The 22,135-nt window shown below is 49.7% G+C and overlaps 1 protein-coding gene across 1 annotated transcript in view; it reads left to right on the forward strand.

The window, feature by feature from the left end:
• Nucleotides 1–22,135, forward strand: part of LOC119930030 (synaptotagmin-like protein 2) — a 76,091-nt gene that overhangs the window by 52,672 nt on the left and 1,284 nt on the right. Inside the window, exons 8-16 of the mRNA XM_038748445.1 lie at nt 624–722; nt 5,817–5,902; nt 6,281–6,382; nt 8,761–8,930; nt 9,782–9,884; nt 11,169–11,330; nt 11,817–11,895; nt 13,147–13,246; nt 13,934–14,139. Coding sequence (XP_038604373.1) covers nt 624–722; nt 5,817–5,902; nt 6,281–6,382; nt 8,761–8,930; nt 9,782–9,884; nt 11,169–11,330; nt 11,817–11,895; nt 13,147–13,246; nt 13,934–14,139 — 1,107 coding nt within the window. The remainder of the gene's footprint in view (nt 1–623; nt 723–5,816; nt 5,903–6,280; nt 6,383–8,760; nt 8,931–9,781; nt 9,885–11,168; nt 11,331–11,816; nt 11,896–13,146; nt 13,247–13,933; nt 14,140–22,135) is intronic.

Below are 22,135 nucleotides of genomic sequence, written 5' to 3' on the forward strand. Positions count from 1 at the left end.
CTTCCTGACCTCGGGGTCTTCAGGGACGCTGTCGGCTGGGTTTGATTTCCCTCAGTCTTCTCATCCTTTCTCGCTCCCTCCCAGCCCGGGCACCATTTTATTTTCCATGGTCGGAGCTGGACAGAGCTGCTCCTCTTGTGTGCAAGTGTTCTGTTCCTCAGAGTGCAGGTCCACGTAGCTCGGCGTCATCTTCTTCTTCAGGCCGTCGCCCCGAGGGTGGGGCACTCTGAGAGTGTCAGCAAAGACCGGGCGGCTGGGAGGGTAGGGACCATCTTTCTTGGTGATGGATTCCCCATTATTTAACAAAAAGTCCAAAGTGGCTCCCCTTTCCACCCTCTCCCCGGATGTCCTTGGGGGCAGCCCTTTCTGACGCAGAACACCTGGTTGCCCGGGCCCATCCCAGGAACGGCCTTGCTTAGTTAGTCAATCGTGTTTATTGAGCGCTTGCTGTGTGCAGAGCATCGTACTAAGTGCCTGGGAAAGTATATTATAACAATATAATAGATACATTTCCTGCCCACAACAAGCTTACAGTCTAGTCTATGCTTTTGTGTGCCTCGAGGCCCAGATTCTGTTTACCCACATAACTTTGACACGTCTTGTCTTTCCCTCATCCCCTCCAGAGGTGACCGGCTGCAGTTCTCCCGTTGTCCAGGCCCTGGCCCGAGCCAGTGGTGTGAATCTGGCGAAGAGCATGGTGAACATTTATACGAGTACCGAGAGTGAGTTTCCTCCCCGTCTCCCGGGAAATGGTCAAGGAACTGATCACCGCTCCGTAATAATACTAGTAATAATAATAATAATGATATTGGTTAAGTGCTTACTATGCGCCAAGCACTGTTCCTAGCAACTGGGGCAGATGCAAGGTAAGCAGGATGGACATTAGTCCCTGTCTCACATGGGGCTCACACTCTTATCCCCATTTTACAGATGAGGCAACTGTCCCCAGCTCTGAGGTGAGCTGGGGCATTCAAATCCGTGAAGCTTTGCTGAAGGCTGGAAGGGAAGAGGAAGCTATAGGCGTCCAGCACTAGTAGTTGCTTCATTTGACCCATTTTCCCTCAATCAAATGCGCCCAACAAAAGCAGCATAATCAGGATTCTTCTCCAAATAGAATCATTTCCTCAAGCTCCAGTCTCCCCGGACCCGAATGCGCAGATAGATGCATCATGCGGAGGGCAATGAAAATCTGGCAAACAGAGGCCCCCAGTGAGACTGGCATAAAAGCAAGCAGTAAAGTGGCTCAATAGAAGTCCCAAGTGAATTTTCTTCCAATGAATGTCAATACCAACTAGCCGATCCCTGAGTCCTGGGAGCCCTAGTGCAACAGGAAAGAATTGCCAGAAAGTTAATGTATGTGAGAGGGGGAGAGAGAGAGAGAGAGAGATTTCCATATTTACACCCATAACTGCCCCACCTCTTTGCCTAATTTTAGCTACCCAAAAATAGGGGAGGGGCTATTAGGTGGGGAACTAAACCTAAGGGAAGAGGAGGAAAATGAGGAAAAAAAATTGAGGAAAGGGAGAAGGAAGAGGAAAGCAAGAGTGCAGTAGAGAATATCTCTTACTTTTTTGCCCTCTCCAAGGTGGCACACTCCCCCTCCCTTCTTAATCAATCAGTCAGTGGTATTTATTGAGCGCTTAGTGTGTGCAGAGCACTGTACTAAGCCCAGGAGAGTATAGCGTCGGTAGACAGGCTGATGGGGGACGTTAGGCAGTACGAACCATTGGTCAATCTGTTGTCTTTATTGAGTGCTTGCCGCACGCGGAGTGTTGTACGAAGTGCTTGGGAGAGTTCAGTACAGTAGAACTGATAGACACTTCCTGACTGTGAGAAGCAGTGTGGTTCGGTGAAAAGAGCCCGGGCTTGGGAGTCAGAGGTCATGGGTTCTAATCCCGGCTCTGCCACTTGTCAGCTGTGTGACTTTGGGCAAGTCACTTCACTTCTCTGGGCCTCAGTTCCCTCATCTGTAAAATGGGGATTAAGACTGTGAGCCCCACGTGGGACAACCTGATCCCCTTGTATCCTCCCCAGTGCTTAGAACAGTGCTTTGCCACATAGTAAGCGGTTAACAAATGCCATCAGTATTATTATTATCATGCTTACAGTCTACAGGGGGAGACAGACGTTAAAATAAATTACAGGTGGCACCTATAGTAGAGTGTAAGGATATGGGCATAAATGTCTTGGGGCTGGGGTGGGTATCAGAGTGCCTGTAGGCATGCCTCTCTGAATTTTGGGCACATTCCCTGTTTTTTAAATCTGTCGTCTTTGTTGGAATCAGGATCTCATCTAGTATGTGAAGCAGTAAGACCCAGAGAGCAGCTCATGGGCCTGGGGGCTGGAGGGCCTCACTTCTAAATCCCGGCTCTGCCCCCTGCCTACTGGGTGACCTCGGGTGAGTCGCTGTACTTCTCTGGGCCTCAGTTTCCCCATCTGTACAATGGGGATTCAGTACCTCTTCTCCATCCCCCTCAAACAGCAAGCCCCGTGTGGGACAGGGACTGTGTCCAATCCTATTATTTGCAACTACCCCAGCCCTTAGCATGGTGCTTGGCACCTAGGAAGTGTTGAACAGACCTCGCAATGATTACAACCCTTTAGAAAGTAGAAATTTGAGAAAAAGGAGAACAATCTATCTGGTCTCCCGAGGAAGCTTTCCAGAGCTTCGGAACACCATCATGGTGGTGTGTTTGTGCCAGAGATAATCTGGAAGAGATTTTCCTTTTGGCTGCCAGTGCGAACTCAGAAACTTGAAGTTCAGTCTCAGCCTGAAGCCAGTTCTCCTTCTGGATAGTTGGCCCCTATCCCCTCACCCCACAAAAGAATGCTGTTTCTTTGTTCAGTTTTCCAGGCTGTTTGCTTTTTTGGCAGGGCGCATATTAAAGGCATTGGCACCCAGTTCCATTCTTTCTTTTTTTAAAAAAAAATGCTACTCATACATATATACTTTCTGCCAGGCGCTGTACTAAACTGTGAGGTAGATACAAACTAATCAGTTTGGGCACAGACCATGCGTCACATGGGGCTCACAGTTTTAATCCTCATTTTACAGATGAGGTCACTGAGGCACAGAGAAGTGAAGTGACTTGCCCCAGGTCACACATAGCAGACGAGTGGTGGGGTCGGGATTAGAACCCAGGTCCTCCTGGCTCCCAGGCCCATACTCTAACCACTAGGACCATGCTGCTTCTCGTGTTAGGGGTTGGGGTCTCGTGGTGATGTTGGTTTTTGAGCAGTTGAGAAACCCCTTGGTGCCATCAATCAATCATACATATTTATTGAGCGCTTACTGTGTGCAGAGGACTGTACTAAGTGCTAGAGAGAATACAATGTAATAATAATCATAATTGTGGTATTCGTTAAGCGCATGCTATGTGCCAGTCACTGTTTTAGGTACTGAGGTGGAAACAAGCAAATCGGGTTGGACACGGTCCCTGTACCATGTGGGGCTCGCAGTCTTAATCCTCATTTTACAGATAAGGGAACTGAGAGGCCCAGAAAAGTGAAGTAACTTGCCCAAGGTCACCCAGCAGACAAGTGGTGGAGCCAGGATTAGAACCCAGGTCCTTCTGAGGCCCAGGCCCATGCTCTATCCACTACGCCATGTCGCTAACAGAGTTGGTGTAGACACATCCCCTACCCCCTACAGTCAAGAGAGGGAGACAGACAATATAAATAATTAAAATTAATATGAAGTACAGTGCCTTGCACATAATAAGCACTGCCTAATATCATTTTAAAAAATGGTTTTTGTTTAGGCCTTATTTTTTGTCAAGCACTTTTCTAAATGCTGGGGTAGATGCAAATTATTCAGATTGGACACGGTCCCTGTCCCAAACAGGGCTCAGTCTTAAGAGAACAGGTATTGAAGTGACTTGCCCAAGGCCCCACAGCAGGCAACTGGCAGAGCTAAGATTAGAACCTGGGTCCTTTGGCTCCCAGACACATGCTCCTTTCACGAGGCCATGCTGCTCCTCTTCTCCCCCACATCCTGCAGAGCTGAAAAATACCTTCTGGATGGAATTGGGCATGTCCGGACTCTAAGCACAAAGTGGGAAAAGAAGCAAGCAGCGGGAATGAGACCCACGTTTAATCCGACAGAGTCCGAGAGGGGCCAAACCCCGGAGAAATTTGTCAAAAAATGTTCTGCGGCAGTTGATCCATCAGTTGAAATCCCAGAGTCAAGTCCAATAGTCCGCATATAGATTTGGACGGCAGAATTCCTGCTTTAGACGGGACTCCAAAGTGGATGGGATTTACGTTAGCCGCCAGAGGTAGCTTGCGTCAGCCCGGGGGTTCTGTTGGGAGAACACCACTGACGCCAAAGTGGATTTACCCCCTCTCCTGCCTGGTGGGAGTCATCATCAACATCATCAATCGTATTTATTGAGCGCTTACTGTGTGCAGAGCACTGTACTAAGCGCTTGGGAAGTACAAATTGGCAACATATAGAGACAGTCCCTGCCCAACAGTGGGCTCACAGTCTAAAAGGGGGAGACAGAGAACAAAACCAAACATACTAACAAAATAAAATAAATAGAATAGATATGTGCAAGTAAAATAAATAGAGTAATAAATATGTACAGACATATATACGTATATACAGGTGCTGTGGGGAAGGGAAGGAGGTAAGATGGGGGGGATGGAGAGGGGGACGAGGGGGAGAGGAGGGAAGGGGCTCAGTCTGGGAAGGCCTCCTGGAGGAGGTGAGCTCTCAGGAATGCACGGAGAGGGAGAAAGGAGGGATGATAATAATGGTAATATTATTACAATAATAATAATGAGAAGCAGCATGGCCTAGTCAGAAGGTCATGGGTTCTAATCCCAGCTCTGCCACTTGTCTGCTCTGTGACCTTGGGCAAATCACTTTACTTCTCGGGGCTCATCTGTAAAATGGGGATCAGGACTGTGAGTCCCACATGGGACAGGGACTGTGTTCAAACTGATTAGCTTATATCCACCCCAGCGCTTAGTACGGTGCCTGGCCCATAGTAAGCGCTTAACAAATAAAAGTATTATTATTATTCTAATCCCAGCTTTGCCACTTGTCTGTCTTGTGGTTTTATGAGGTCAGGTCACTTTTTGGTGTTTCAGTCTCCTCATCTGTAAAATAATAATGATGATATTTAAGAGAAGCAGCGTGTCTCAGTGGAAAGAGCACGGGCTTTGGAGTCAGAGGTCATGGGTTTGAATCCCGACTCCACCATATGTCTGCTGTGTGATCTTGGGCAAGTCACTTAACTTCTCTGGGCCTCAGTTACCTCATCTGTAAAATGGGGATTAGGACTGTGAGCCCCATGTGGGACAACCTGATCACCCTGTATTCTCCCCAGCACTTAGAACAGTGCTTTGCACATAGTAAGCGCTTAACAAATGCCAATTATTATTATTATTATTATTATTATTAAGCGCTTACTATGTGCAAAGCACTGTTCTAAGCACTGGGTGGGGGGGGGATACACGGTGACCAGGTTGTCCCACGTGGGGCTCACAGTCTTAATCCCCATTTTACAAATGAGGTAACTGAGGCTCAGAGAAGTTAAGTGACTTGTCCAAGGTCACACAGCAGACATGTGGCAGAGCCGGGATTAGAACCTCTGACTCCCAAGCTCCGGCTCTTGCCCCTGAGCCATGCTGCTTCTCTAGCCGCGCTGCTTCTCTATGGGGATTAAGACTGTGAGCCCCATGTGGGACAGGGACTGATTAGCTTGTATCCACCCCAGCGCTTAGTACAGTGCCTGGCACATTGTAAGTACTTAACACATACCATAAAAAGCAACAGCAGCAACAAGCCAACCTCTCTGTGTCGACAGCCTATAACAAGCCTCAGAACCGTCAACTTCTTGAGCCCGAGAGAGCCAAAGACCTGAGCCGATCCACTCCCGCGTTCTTGTCTGAGGTAAGAGGGGCCGAGGAGCTCATTTCTAGCCGCTCGGCGAAACGGAGGGCTGGAAGGAGCCGTGTGTCCAATTCCTGCCTGCGGCAGAGCTCCCACTGGGTACAGGTCAATGGGGCCGGTCACCTCCGGGCACCAGAGAGACAAGTCTCGGTCCTTTTAGGCGGCGAATGTCTGAGGTTGTTGCCAACTTGTACTTCCCAAGCGCTTAGTACAGTGCTCTGCACACAGTAAGCGCTCAGTAAATCCGATTGATTGATTGATTGATTGAGGTCTTCGAGCTTCTGTCGTTAAGGCCGAGGGGAAGGGGCCTCGGACGTGGCCTTTGGCGTCGGCCCGCTCCCCGCACGCTCACGGGTCTCACCGTTGTTCCTTGGGCAGACCGAGTCGGACACGGCTTCGGAGATCAGCTTCCAGTTCAGCCGGCACAAGAAGACCCCCAGCATCGGCAGCCACTCTTCAGACATGGCCTCCGTCTCCTCGGTATGGACTTCCAGCCCCGCCGTGGTAGGGGAGAGATGGGCAGCGGCTAGCCGATTCCCCTTCCTCTCCCCATTCCCCGATTCTTTAGTGGGGTCCAGGGACCCCTTTTGTCCAGGTGGATGGAGATAAAGTGACATCAGGCCTGGGCCGCCCTGGACCTCAGTGGCATTTGAGCTCTAGAGGTAATAATAATAATAAAAATTATCATTATTATTATTATTATGGCACTTATTGTGTGGTAAGGGTTTGGGGTTAGCCCGAGAGTGTGAGATTGGACACTCACAGGGCTCCCGAATAGACGATAACAATAGCCAAGGTAACCCATTATGGCTGACCCTCCTGTCAGCCTGTAACCACTGGGTGGGAATTTTGATGGCTGGCCATCCCCTCCCTCCTGAAGACTGACAGAGTCTCACTAAGCGCTGAGTACAGTGCTCTGCACGAAGTAAGCGCTCAATAAATACAGAGTGAATGAATGGGTTGTACGCTATTTTATATATTTTATTGAACTGAACTCTCCCGAGAGCTCAATATGGCACTCTACACACCATACACCGCCCATAAGTAGCGTAGCTCAGTGGATAGAGCCTGGGCCTGGAAATCAGAAGGACTCGGGTTCTACTCCAGGCTCCACCTTGTGTGTGCTATGTGACCTTGGACCAGTCACTTCACTTCTCTGGGCCTCAGTTACCTCATCTGGAAAGTGGGGATTAAGAGCATGAGCCGCATGTGAGACAGAGACTGTGTCCAACCTGCTTCGCTTGTATCTACCCCAGTGCTCAGAACAGTACTTGGCACATAGTAAGCGCTTAACAGGTACTGTTGTTAGTATTATTATTATTAAGAGGGTCTCACCTTTCATGGTGAGATGGGAACTCCCTCTGTGTTGTGGCCCTCCGGTTCTACAGCTCTCAGAGGAGAAAATCTTTCCTAGGGAAAGTACAAGAAAAGTCGAATTCAGGGTATTTGCCTTCAAGGGTAGGGACTGTCTCTATATGTTGCCAACTTGTACTTCCCAAGCGCTTAGTACAGTGCTCTGCACACAGTAAGAGCTCAATAAATACGATTGATTGATTGATTATAGTTGAACGGCAGAATGGGCTGCCATAAAATGGACTGTTATTCCTGCATAGTAATTACACCCCTGCTTCCCCCCTTCTAGACTGTAAGCTCGTTGTGGGCAGGGAAAGTGTCTGTTTATCAATCAATCAATCAATCGTATTTATTGAGCGCTTACTATGTGCAGAGCACTGTACTAAGCGCTTGGGAAGTACAATTGTTACATTTGACTCTCCCAAGCACTTAGTACAGTGCTCTCCACACAGTAAGCGCTCAATAAATACAATTGAATGAATGAGTAAGCCACTACAGCCCCTTCCTCCTTCTGATGGCTCCCTGAGGAAGGGTGAGGCAGGCATACTTAGCCTCTTTTTGCCCACGAGAAAGCAGGGGCCCAGAGAAGGGCAGTGGTTTCCCCAAGGTCACACAGCAAGTGAGAGGCAGGGCTAGAGCCCCCCCTGCCCAGGCCCCATTTTCTTAGCCTCTTTGGCTTTTTGACCCTGATTTCATGTGACCGTTCAGTGCATCGGGGTTTCCCAGTCTGCTCCCAAACCGACAACCCAATGGCAGCCATCTGCTGGGGCCCGGACTTTGGCACATGCCCGAGGCGAGAGGCACTCCAACAGCTGCCTTTTCTCTCTCCCCTGACCGGTCACTGAAAGGCCGGCCCCAGGGGGGCAACTGGACTCTTCTGGGCCTGGTCCACGGTGACCAAATAATGAGTCCCATTGGCACCCGGAGGGGGCCCATAGTCCCGGCTGGTTTGCCCGCCTGCCATACCCTCTGTAACCCTGCAGACGCTGGGTCCTGAAGCCTCTAGACTGTAAGCTTGCTGTGGGCAGGGAATGTGTCTGTTAAAGTATTATATTGTATTCTCCCAAGCACTTAGTACAGCTCAATAAATTCAATCGCCTGCCTGATTCTGAAAGCCAGAGGTGGTACTCTCCCAAGTGCTTAATACAGTGCTTTGCACCCAGTAAGTGCTCGAGAAATATGATTGACTGACCGAATGAATGACCCACCCATCGTTGATGTCCCCCAGCGCCCGGGACATTTTCTGAGACTCCCAGACTGCTGGGTTTGGGGGGTTGGAGGGTGGACCCGGGGAGCTTGACCTCATTCCTAGTGCTGATGCCCTTCTCCCTTTAACCCTTTGACCCGGACATCCCGTCCCCACGTGAACTTTGGTGGTGTCCTGAGGTCGGAGCCCCGGGGAGGGAGGGGGCCGGTTGGGGCTCCCTCATGGCTCAGCGTTTGAGGCCCTTGGGGGCCCCACCGGCTGGCGGGGTTCCTGACGCCGTTGGTCTGCCCCGGTCCAGGTGAGCGGGAGCGTGCTCAGCGTGTACAGCGGCGACTTCGGCAGCGTGGGCGCCCAGGGAACTGTCCAGTTCGCCCTGGACTACGACGAGAAGAACAGGGAATTCCAGATCTTCGTTTCCCAATGCAAGGACCTGGCCACGGTGGATGAGCGCAAGGGCAGATCCGACCCGTGAGTCTACTGATGGGTATGATGGTGATGATGGTGGTGGTGACGGTATTCATTAAGTGCTTGCTATGTGCCGGGCACCGTTCTAGGGGCTGGGGTGGATACAAGCTAATCAGGTTAGAAACACAGCCTTAATCCCCATTTTACAGATGAGGGAACTGAAGCACAGAGAAGCGAAACGACTTGCCCAAGGTCACACAGCCAACAAGTGGCAGAGCCGGGATTAGAAACCAGTTCCTTCTGACTCCTGGGCCCTTACTCTTTCCACTAGGCCATGCTGGTTCCACTGAAAAGCACATTCACTACCACACACACTCCCTCACAGATCCTCCCACACACATTGGACTGCCCCCTCCGCCCTCCCATTTTTTAACAACTGTCCTTGTGGAAAGAGCACGGGCCTGGGTATCAGAGGACCTGAATTCTAATCTCAGTTCTGGAAGGCCCGAGTTCTAATCCTAGCTCCAGTCGACCTACCAGGGAGTGTTCATCGGGGAAAATTCTTGCACCTTGTCCCCCGTGTCCGGTGTCGTGTCATAGCCAGGTTTCGGGGATTCTCCCGTTAAGATATGCTTCCGAAACGCTCCCGACTTGCACGCTAGAAAGACTGTCTTCTCCTGCCTTGGTTAGCGCTCACCTGTCTCCACAGAATGATTTATAAACACCTCAAAGTCCATTCATCTCTAACGTGCTTTCTTAGTTTGGGCTCCACAGCCTGCATGTTCCAGGCCTTTGGTGAACAGAAATTCCATACAACAATTGCAAGTCATCCTTGTTTTTTGGAACGGGGCTACTCAAAAACTTCTCAGCTGGCGGCTGACGCTTTGTCGTCCCTTTTTTTGTCTCCGCTTCAGGTACGTCAAAACCTATCTGCTTCCTGACAAGGCTAGAATGGGGAAGAGAAAAACCTCTGTGAAAAAGAGAACCGTGAATCCGATTTACAATGAAGTGCTGAAGGTACTGGGCGGACTGGGCAGATGTGCTCCCAAGAAAGGGTTTGGTCCTCGGATCTGGGAGCCTGAAGGACCTGGGTTCCAATTCCGGCTCCGCCGCTTGTCTGTTGCGTGACCATGGGCGAGTCACTTCACTTCTCTGGGCTTCGGTTACCTCAACTGTAAAATGGGGATTGAGAATGCGAGCCCTTTGTGGGAGAGGGACTTTGTCCACGCTGATTTGCTTGTGTCCACCCCAGCGCTTAGTACTGTGCCTGGCACAAAGTAAGCGTTTAACGAATACTACAGTTGTCGTCATCACTATCTGCTGCACACTTTGCACACTTTGGCCAATGCCTCAGGTCACTATTTTGTTTCTCGTCAGCTGCCAGGGTGTCCAAGCTGGGGTCATTGGCCCAGTCTCAGTTGAACTGGAAAACTGGAAGCAAAAGAGCCTGGTGTGAACTGACCTTCATCTGCTCACTTGTTTCTCCTAAAGAGGGGGCAACCGGGGGCGTGCTGCCTAAGGTCTCCCTACCTGTTATCCTACGAAGGGAATGTGTCTATTTATTGTTGTAGTCTCCCAAACACTTAATACAGTGCTCTGCACAGAGTAAGCACTCAATAAATACAACTGACTGACCGACAGCGATCACCACCAAGGAGGCCATGCGCTCCTCTGAGATTTGACCTGCTGGTGGAAGGTTTCCCACCTCTAAAGCTGCTAAGTGATTCTCCTGTGGATGTCGACTGGCTTCTGGTAGAGTCACGATTAGCCTCAGACTTCCTCAAAACCCAAAAACGAGCCCCATTTTCAAGTACTGAGGATTCAAAGACCTCCCTGTCAAGGTCTTGGAACTACAACTTGAGGGATTCAGGAACTTTGGAACTGCAACTTGAGGGATTCAGGAACTTCCTGACAGCGAAGATGTGTCTGTTATGTTGTATCCTCCCAAGTGCTTAGGACAGTGCGCTGCATGCAATAAGCATTCAATAAGCATTCAATAAATACCATCGACTGACTGACAGAAACTGGAACTGGCATTTATGAGAAAAATGGCTTTAGGAGTGAGCCACCCTGGAGGCAGATCCCCTTTCTGATTATGTGCTACTGTGCTTTCATTCATTCATATTTAATGAGCGCTTCCTGTGTGCAGAGCACTGTCCTAAGCGCTCGGGAGAGTACACCGTAACCATAAACAGACACGTTCCCTGCCCACAATACCCCGGCCCACAGGGTAGGCGCCCAGTAAGTACCGTTGACTGACTGACAGACTAACTTGGCAACGACGCTGGTTGTCTTTTGCAGTACAAGATAGAGAAGATGGTTTTGCTGATCCAGAAATTGAACCTCTCTGTGTGGCACAATGACCCCTTGGGACGCAACAGTTTCTTGGGAGAGATGGAAATAGACCTCGCCAGCTGGGACTGGGGCAATCGGAAACTGAACTGGTATACCCTCAAGCCGCGGGTAGGTCCCGAGCCGACCTAGGCCAGGCTCAGCACGCTCGGAAGGGTCCGGAGGCCGGGGAACCAACCCGGAAGGCGTTCTGTCGGTCTGTGGTGCCACCGTGCCAGCGTGTTGAAGCGGCTCCTGCCCTCCTAGAGCCACTTTGGCTCTCCAGGCTGCGGAAAGAGAAGCAGCGTGGCCCAGTGGCTACAACACAGGACGGGGGGGTCAGAGAACCTGGGTTCTAATCCCGCCTCCGCCACTTGTCTGCTGTGTGAACGCGGGCGAGCCGCTTGACTTCACTGCGCCTCCTCTGTAAAATGGGGATTCAGACTGAGAGCACCACAAGAGACGGGGGCTGTGTTAAATTTGATTAGCTCGCATCTACCCCAGCGCTCAGTACAGTACCGGGCACAGAGTAAGCGTTTGAGAAATAGCATTAAAAACCAAAAAAAGGCCGGGGGGGGTTGGCGGGTCCCCGCTCTGATCTGTGCCTTCCCGTTCCAGAGCCTATCTGCCCTGAATGGCGTGGATCACCGAGGAGTGATGAATCTCTCCATTAAATACATTCCCCCGGGGAGTCTCGGTAAGTTCCAGAAGGGTGTTGTCTTTCTGCTCAGGCCGCCCTGTTACGCCAGCACCCACTCTGCTTCTGATGGGCCTCTGCTTCAACACCACTAGTTGCAATAATAATAATAAATAATAATAATAATTGTGGAATTTAAGCGGTTACTATGTGCCAGGCACTGTACTAAGCGCTGGGGTAGATACAAGCAAATCGGGTTAGACACAGTCCCTGTCCCGTATGGTGCTCCCAGTCTCAATCCCCATTTTACAGATGAAGTAACCGAGGCCCAGAGAAGTGAAGTGACTTGTCCAAGGTCACACAGCAGACCAGTGGTGGAGACGGGATTAGAACCCATGACCTTCTAACTCCTAGGCCTGCGCTCTAGCCACTCCCCATGTTTAAGTCATCAACAAATACCACTATTATTATTAGTAGTAATAATAATAGTGGTATTTGTTAAGTACTTACTCTGTGCTAAGCACTTTACTAAGCGCGAGGAAGCAATGTGGCTTAGTGGATAGGGCACAAGCCTGGGGGTCAGAAGGACCTGGGTTCTAATCCCGGCTCCGCCACGTGTCTGCCGTGTCTCTTCACTTCTCTGCGCCTCAGTGACCTCATTAAAATGGGGATTACTACTGTGAGCTTTATGTGGGACATGGGCTCCCCTCCTAGACTGTAAGCTGTTTGTGGACAGGGAATGTGCCTGTTTATTGTCACATTGTACTCTTCTAAGCACTTAGTACATTGCTCTGCACACAGTCAGTGCTGAATAAATACGATTGAATGGACTGTGTCCCAACCTGATTAGTTTGTATCTATCTCAGTGGTTAGTGCAGTGCCTGGCACCTAGTATGTACTTAACAAATACCATAAAAAAAAGATTTAAAAAAATACTGCCTTCACCACATCCCTGAGGTGGAATGATGGGGCAGGGTTGATTTTTGCCCCATTTTACAGACGGGGAGGCTGAGGCCAGAGAGATTCATACGGCTAATGACCGAGCCGGAAGCGAGCCCCGGTCAGCGAAGGCTGGGCTGTGGTAGGACAGATGGTGACGATTCCTTCTGCTCGCCGGGATGATGTTTCCCGTTTCCCTCCGTCGCGCCGGCCCGGCAGATAGACGGAGTGATGGCGGGCTTGGCTCTTGGCGGGAGTTTGAGGAGAGAACAGGGATCATCCTGCAGGCCCAGATTCTCCTTCCACCCCAGACCAGGGCCCCTGCCCCTGCCCCGCGGGGGCTGAGGTGTTCTGCCTCGCCTTGTTCTGCAGGCCCCAAGAATCCTGTGTCGGGAGAAGTGCACATCTGGGTCAAAGACACCAAAGATCTGCCCCAGCTCCGCCCCTCCGGAGTGGACTCATTCGTGAAATGGTAACCGCCCCGATGGACTCACCATGCAGGCCTTTGGTCCCGCTAAGACTGCCCGCCCGCTCTCTGCGGCCCTCCCCAAACTTCCCAACACCGCAGGAGGGAATGATGGGGAATTATACCCCTTGTCTATCCCCCCAGATCTTGGCTCTTCCTTCTCCCCTCAGAGAGGGCATCCCTGCCCTGATTTCCCCGACTTCCTGGCCTGCACGGCCAAAATCCACCCCTCTCTAGCATTCTCCCGGCAGTCTTCTGCTTCTCCTTTTTTCTCCCCCGTTTCTTTCTACCGTCTCCTTTCAGAAACCGAAGACTTTGTTCTGTGGGAGTGTCTGAAAATGGCATTTCCGTTACCGAGCCTTTAATTTTCCCGTCTCGGAGGTGGCGTATTTTCAGCTCCTACCAGCGATTGTCAGCGGAGGATAAATCGCACAACAATATTTGGGTCGTACTGCCCGTGCCTGGCAGGCGGCGAGCCGATTTAGCCTTTCTAGAAATCCCCCGATCTGGTCGGAATCTGGGAATTCCCCTTTGGGGGCCAGGCCGCCTCGCAACTCTCCAGGTCCAGGCTGCGGAGGCGGGAGAGGATGTCGCTTCCAGAGCGGGCAAGGGTTGCCTGGACAGATCTCGGGTTTGTGGCGTTGGTGGCTTTGCCCCTCTGCCTCATCGGTAATTTCTGTCCTTCCCTCCTAGCTACGTGCTCCCGGACACCAGTAAGAAGAGTTATCAGAAGACCCGCGTTATAAAGCGGGATCCCAACCCCATTTTCAACCACACCATCGTCTACGACGGTTTCCACACGGAGGATTTGAAAGACGCCTGTGTCGAGTTGACGGTGTGGGATCACGAGAAACTGACCAATCACTTCCTCGGAGGCCTGAGGTTGGGTCTCGGGACAGGTGAGAACCGATGGGAATTGAGGAGGCGGTCGCTCAGGTTGAAGGGTGAATTACTTAGTGATGGACTTTTGGAGAAATGGTGTCTTCACGGGGCAATCAGCGTGCTGGGTGTGATCAGCCAGTGGTATTTGTTGAGTGTTTACCGTGCGTAGAACACTGTATCAATCAGTCGGTCATATTTATTGAGCGCTTACTGTGTGCAGGGCACTGTACTAAGCTCTTGGGCCAGTACAACAAACAATATAACAGACACATTCCCTGCCACCGTGAGCTTATAGTCTAGAGGGGGAGACAGACATTCATATAAATAAATAAATTGCAGATATGTACATAACCCTGTGGGACTGGGGGCAGGGGTGGTAAATTAAGGGAACGAGTCAGGGAGATGCTGAAAGGAGTGGGACAAGAGGAAAGGAGGGCGTAGTCAGGGAAGGCCTCTTGGAGGAGATGTGCTTTGAGTAAGGCTTTGAAGATGGGGAGTTGGGTTATCTGTCGCGCTTAGTACAGTGCTCTGCACACAGTAAGCGCTCAATAAATACGATTGCATGAATGGATATGAGCAGGAAGGACGTTCCAGGCCAGAGGGAGGACATGGGTGAGGGGTGGGCGGCGTGATAGACGAGATCTAGGCACAAGTAAGTAGGTATTAGAGGAGCGAAGTGTGTGCAGGCTGGGTTGTAATAGGAGAGTAGAGCACCTGTATATATGTATATATGTTTGTACGTACTTATTACTCTATTTATTTATCTTGTACATATCTATTCTATTTATTTTATTTTGTTAGTATGTTTGGTTTTGTTGTCTGTCTCCCCCTTCTAGACTGTGAGCCCAATGTTGGGTAGGGACTGTCTCTATATGTTGCCAACTTGTACTTCCCAAGCGCTTAGTACAGTGCTCTGCACACAGTAAGCGCTCAATAAATATGATTGATTAGAGAGGTGAGGTGGGGGAGGGTACTAAGTGCTTGGGAAAGCACAATTCAACAGAGTAGACAGACACATTCTCTGCCCACAAAGAGCTTCACGGGAGCACTGGCTTGGTGATTCCAGGATTCTTCTGAGGATTCGATTGGGAGTACAAGAAGGCAGTGGACTGGTGGCTAGGAAGAAGAATGAATAACTCTAATCTCTGCCCCGTAGATACGAATGTGATGACATGGTATCGCAACCGGGGTTCTGGTCGCGGCTCTGCCACTTGCCTGCCTGCCCTGGGCCTCAGTTTCTTCTTCTGTCAAATGGGGATCAAGTTCCTGTTCTCCTTACTACTTAGACTGTGAGCCCTCTGTGGATCAGGGACTATCTCCAACCTGATCATCTTGTATTTTTTTACCTCGGTGCTTAGTATGATGCTTGACACAAAGTAAGCACTTAAGCGATATTACATTTAAAAAAAAATTATGGCATCTGTGCACGATAGTCGGGGATGGGAGTAGTTATCAATGGGAGTAAGTTAATTATCAGTGGCAAATAGAGTTTAGAAGCCAATTTTCGAAAGGAAATGGTCATAGAAGCAGCTTTCACCTACCCCTCTTTAATTCTCAGGAAATCTTGAAGAGGTGATATTCCTCTTCTGCAGTCAATCAGTGGTATTTATTGAGCACTTACTATGTGCAGGACACTGTACTAAGTACTTGGGAGAGTACAATGCAACAGAAATAGTACACATACTCTGCCCCTAACAAGCTTATAGTCCAGAAGGGGAGAGCGAATTATAAATAAATAATTTAAAGGCATGTACCTAAGTGCCGTGGGGTTAGGTGTGGGGTGAATATCAAATGCCCAAAGGTCACAGATCCAAGTGCATAGATGACACAGAAGGGAGAGGGAGCCAGGGAAAAGATGGCTTAATCGGGAAAGGCCCCTTGGAGGAGATGTGACCTTAGTAATGCTCTGAAGGTGGGGAGAGTGGCGGACTGGCATATATGGAGAAGGAGAGAGATCCAGGCTAGGGAAGGACCTGGGAACCAGGCAACAGACAGGGATACCAAGACATAGAAACGCTAATGTCACTTAGAAAACAGAGGTACGTAGGCCTATGATTGTGGGTTGGGGTGGCAGGGGGTTAGGGGGGCTCTCTTTTAAAGAGAACATAGTCATTTTTAGCCCCCAGATGCCTGATGTAAGACAGACCTGTGCCATCTGTGTGGATTGTCCCTGCAGGTAACCCATTTGTTGAATGTTTACTGTGTGCAGAGCACCGTACCAAGTGCTTGGCGTAATCTAGTACAAAACAGTAGGTAGACACGGTCCTTGCCCACAACGAGCTTAGAGTCTAGAGGGGGAAAAGACATAAAAAGAAATGACAGATATGGATCAATCCATCAGTTGTATTTATTGAGCGCTTACTGTGTGCAGAGCACTGTACTAAGCGCTTGGGAAGTACAAGTTGGCAACATATAGAGACAGTCCCTACCCAACAGTGGGCTCACAGTCTAAAAGGGGGAGACAGAGAACAAAACCAAACATACTAACAAAATAAAATAAATAGAATAGATATGTACAAGTAAAATAAATAGAGTAATAAATATGTACAAACATATATACATATATACAGGTGCTGTGGGAAAGGGAAGGAGGTAAGATGGGGGAATGTAGAGGGGGACGAGGGGGAGAGGAAGGAAGGGGCTCAGTCTGGGAAGGCCTCCTGGAGGAGGTGAGCTCTCAGTAGGGCCTTGAAGGGAGGAAGAGAGCTAGCTTGGTGGGTGGGCAGAGGGAGGGCATTCCAGGCCCCGGGGATGACGTGGGCCGGGGGTCGATGGCGGGACAGGCGACAACGAGGTACGATGAGGAGATTAGCGGCAGAGGAGCGGAGGGTGCGGGCTGGGCTGGAGAAGGACAGAAGGGAGGTGAGGTAGGAGGGGGCGAGGGGATGGACAGCCTTGAAGCCCAGGGTGAGGAGTTTCTGCCTGATGCGCAGATTGATTGGTAGCCACTGGAGGTTTTTGAGGAGGGGAGTAACATGCCCAGAGCGTTTCTGGACAAAGACAATCCAGGCAGCAGCATGAAGTATGGGTTGAAGTGGGGAGAGACACGAGGATGGGAGATCAGAGAGAAGGCTGATGCAGTAGTCCAGACGGGATAGGATGAGAGCTTGAACGAGCGTGTAAGTGCAGTGGGGCGGAGGGTGGGGTGACTATCATATGCTTAAAGGGCACAGATCCAAGTGCTTAGGCAACCCAGAAGGAAGAGTTAGTAGGGGAAGTGAGGGCTTAGTGGGGGAAGGAAGACCTCCTGGAAGAGGTATGATTTTAGGACTGCCTTAGTTCTGAGAATGCAGGGAGACGGGGCCCTCTTGCCTTATGGCAGCCACACTGAGAAGTATTAGCTAAGAGCTAAAGCCTAAGCAGAGATTCTCTGTGAGAATTAATGGAATAATGGGTTTTGTTCTGGACTGGTTTGAATTAGCTCCTCCTAACAGATAAGATGAGATAAAAGATAAGATAAGAAGGATGCACACATTAGATGATGATTAATTAGAGCCCTGAGAAGGCCTCTTCCTCCTCCTCCACGCCTTGTCACTCATGGAGACTTGGGACTCATTTCTTAAATCACTGTCACCACCAAAATAAACCAGTCTCTTGGCCCCAAAGAAGGGCTTTGCTGCTAAGTTTGTGTAAAGTGGGGTGATCTGCCCAACTCTACCTCTTTTCCCTTTTTTTTTAATGGTATTTCTGTGTGCCAGGCACTCTACTAAGTGCTAGGGTAGATACAAGCTAATCAGGTTGGACGCAGTCCCTGTCCCACATAGGGCTCCCAGTCTCAATCCCCATTTTACAGATGAGATAACTGAGAGAAGTGACTTGCCTAAGGTCCCACAGCAGACCAGTGGCGGAGCTGGGATTAGAACCCAGGTCCTCCTGCCTCTCGGGCCCAAGCTCTATCCACTAGGCCATGCTGTTTCTCTTGAGAGGGCAGAATTTTCTACTATTCAGAAACAAGCCTCACCCTAACTCCCCCTAATAATAATGATGGTAGTTGTTAAGCGCTTACTAGGTGCAAAGCACTGTTCTAAGCGCTGGAAAGCCTAACCCTCTCCAAGGGAATCACGGTGGGTGGCTGAGATTAGCGCCCAGGAGTCTCACCTGCCCTGGGATCTTTTCCTGTTTCATAACCTGCGATCGTTGGTTGCTCCGGCCGAGATTCGGTTCCGCCTGAGAACAGGGGAAGTGAAGGGCGATGATAGCTGCAGTAGCAGCAGTAACTATAGTGGTATATATTGAGTGCTCACTCAGCATACTCTGGAAAGTACACTCAGTACAAGAGAAGTTACCAGACACAATCCCTGCCCATGAGGAGCTTCCAGTCTAAACAGAGGAGACAGGCATGAACAGATTTACAAATAGTAGATTTAGAATAAATAATTGCATGTGCATCGGAATAAGTACGATGAATCAGCGTGGCTCAGTGGGAAGAGCCCAGGCTTTGGAGTCCGAGGCCGTGGGTTCAAATCCCGGCTCTGCCAGTTGTCAGCTGTGTGACTTTGGGCAAGTCACTTCACTTCTCTGGGCCTCAGTGACCTCATCTGTAAAATGGGGATGAAGACTGTGAGCCCCCAGTGGGACAACCTGATCACCTTGTAACCTCCCCGGCGCTTAGAACAGTGCTGTGCACATAGTAAGCGCTTAATACATGCCATTATTATTATTATTATTGGAATTCATTCATTCAGTCGTACTTATTGAGCGCTTGCGGTGTGCAAAGCACTGTACTAAGCGCTTGGGAAGTACAAGTCGGCATCAGATAGAGACGGTCCCTACCCAACAACGGGCTCACAATCTAGAAGGGGAAGACAGACAACAAAACAAAACATGTAGACAGGTGTTAAAACTGTCAGAATAGGGGAGACAGAGGACCTGATCACCTTGTAACCTCCCCAGCGCTTAGAACAGTGCTGTGCACATAGTAAGCGCTTAATAAATGCCATTATTATTATTATTATTGGAATTCATTCATTCAATCGTACTTATTGAGCGCTTGCGGTGTGCAAAGCACTGTACTAAGCGCTTGGGAAGTACAGGTCAGCATCAGATAGAGGCGGTCCCTACCCAACAACGGGCTCACAATCTAGAAGGGGAAGACAGACAACAAAACAAAACATGTAGACAGGTGTCAAAACTGTCAGAATAGAGGAGACAGAGGAACCTGATCACCTTGTAACCTCCCCAGCGCTTAGAACAGTGCTGTGCACATAGTAAGCGCTTAATAAATGCCATTATTATTATTATTATTATTATTAAATAGAATCATTGCTATATGCACATCATTAACAAAGTAAATACAGTAGTAAATACTTACAAGTAAAATCCACATGGACAGCACAGACCGGAGCCGAGGATGGGTAGGAATGAAACCATGCGTGCTCGAAGGGGTCGGTGGGATGGATCAGACGGGGAGAGTTGGGGCCGGCGGGAGGAGCCGGGATTTCAGGAAGGCTGTGAAGAGGGTGGTAGGCGAACACTGGGCCTGTCTCTATCCTCAACCTTCTCGGTTATAAAGGGCCGAGCTTCCAGTCAGTCCGTCGGTCATACTTATTAAGTGCTCATTCTGTGCAGAGCGCTGAACTAAGCCCCCCGGGAGAGTACAGTATAACAATAAACAGACCCATTCCCTGCCCACAACGTGCTTCCACAGCATCTGGGGTGAGGTGAGTGTCGTCTCCAGATGAGAGCAGAAGGTGAAATACACTTCATAGGGGTAGTAGTGAATGAGCAGCAGGGCCTAGGGGATAGAGCACAGGCCTGGGAGTTGGAGGATCTGGGTTCTAATCCCACCTCCAAAGCAGCATGGCTCGGTGGAGAAGAGCATGGGCTTTGGAGTCGGAGGTCATGGGTTCAAATCCCGGCTCCGCCAATTGTCAGCTGTGGGACTTTGGGCAAGTCACTTCACTTCTTGGTGCCTCAGTTCCCTCATCTGTAAAATGGGGATGAAAGCTGTGAGCCCCCCGTGGGACAACCTGATCACCTTGTAACCTCCCCAGTGCTTAGAACAGTGCTTTGCACATAGTAAGCGCTTAATAAATGCTATCATTATTATTATTATTATTTGTCTGCTGAGTGACCTCGGACAAGGCACTTCACATCTCAGTGCCTCAGTTACCTCATCCATAAAATGGGGATTCAGTTCATGTTCTTTCTCCTAACTTGGACCGTGCACCCCAGTGCGGGACAAGGACTGCGTCCACCCAGTCAGTCAGTCAGTCAGTCGTACGGTACTGCCCTGTACAGAGCACACAGTAAGCGCTCAATAAATACGATTGATTGATTGATTGATTGATTGAAGAGTACAGTCTAATAGACACATTCCCTGTCCACAACAAGCTTACAGTCTAGAGGATGAACTTGCCAAGTTTAGAACAGTTCTCGGCACATAGTAAGCACTTAACAAATACCACTAAGAAAAGCGGTGGTAGTAATAGTATTTATTGAGTGATTTCTGGGTGAAGAACACTCTTCTAAATGCTGAGACCCAGAATACACAGGTAGGAATTAGACAGGGTCCCTGGCCCTCGGGGGTCTCACAAATCTAAGAATATAAGTGGGGAGAAGGGAGTGAAAATACACAAAATACATACACAAATATACAAAACCAAATAATAATAATAATGATGGCATTTATTAAGCGCTTACTATGTGCAAAGCACTGTTCTAAGCGCTGGACCAAACCCAAATCAACAAGAAGCTGTGACTAAAGGAGAAGAATCTCAGGGTCCTTGGAGCTCAGGGCCCACCGTCGGCTGCCATTTTCCCGGCATTTTGTGGAGGCCTTGTGACGTGGGTGTGGCAAGAGGGAATACACAAAATAAATACACAAATATACAAAATCAAACCCGGATCAGCAGGGAGCTGTGGCTAAAGGAGCAGAATCTCAGGATCCTTAGGGCTCAGGGATCACCCGCAGCCGTTTTTCCGGAGTTTTGTGGAGGCCTCACGGGGTGGATGTGGCGGAAGAAGCTTTCTTCCCCAGCCTGGTGCATGCGGAGCTGGGAGTGGGCACCCACAGTGGTGGGACAGAGGCGGGGGTGACCATGGATGCTTACTCCCGAGGCCAGAAAAGTCAGAAAAATTTCCAACTCGAAGATCGGCTGTGGCCAGAGCACATATTTACCTGGCTTTACCTCAGGCCCAGGACCCAGGAGGGCTTGGCTGGTCACACTGCCCCAGAGTGATAACAACTTGACACCTCTTGCTCCATCTTGACCGATCCAGGAGCGCTCCTTGGAGATCCTTGGAGAGCTCAAGGGAGTAGCACCTGGACATAATAATAATAATAATTATTATTATTATAGTAAGCATTGTGCTGGCAAACTTTTACCATGTGGTAAGCACTGTACTAGGTGTGGGAATAGACACGAGGGGATTGAGTCAGACATGGTATTTGTCCACGTGGAGCTCACATCTCCTCCAAGAGGCCTTCCCCAATTGAGCCCTTTTTTCCCCATCTCCCTCTCCCTTCTGGTCATCTATATGCTTGGATCTGTCACCTTTGGGCATTTGGTATTCATCCCACCCTTGACCTCTCAGGACTTGTGTACATATCTGTGAATTATACATTATAGATTATTTACATTGATGTTTGTCTCCCCTTCTAGACTGTAGTAGACAGTGAGCCCACTGTGAGCCCACTGTTGGGTAGGGACTGTCTCTATATGTTGCCAACTTGTACTTCCCAAGCGCTTAGTACAGTGCTCTGCACACAGTAAGCGCTCAATAAATACGATTGATTGATTGATGGTAAGCTTGTTGTGGTCGGGGAACATGTCTGCCACGCCCATCGTGTCCTCTCCCAAGCACTTAGTACAATGCTGTGCACATAGTAAGCGCTCAAGAGATACCATTCATTGATTGATTAAGGAGAAAGGAGGATGGGTATTGAATCCCCATTTTCCAGCTGAGGAAACAGAGGCAACAGAGTGGCCCAAGGTCACACGGCAGGCAAGCAGCGGAGCCGGGATTAGAACTCGGGCCCTCCGGCTCCCGGGCCATTCCTCTCTCCACTAG

The sequence above is a fragment of the Tachyglossus aculeatus genome, chromosome 6, assembly GCF_015852505.1.
Source record: "Tachyglossus aculeatus isolate mTacAcu1 chromosome 6, mTacAcu1.pri, whole genome shotgun sequence".
Taxonomy (NCBI): domain Eukaryota; kingdom Metazoa; phylum Chordata; class Mammalia; order Monotremata; family Tachyglossidae; genus Tachyglossus; species Tachyglossus aculeatus.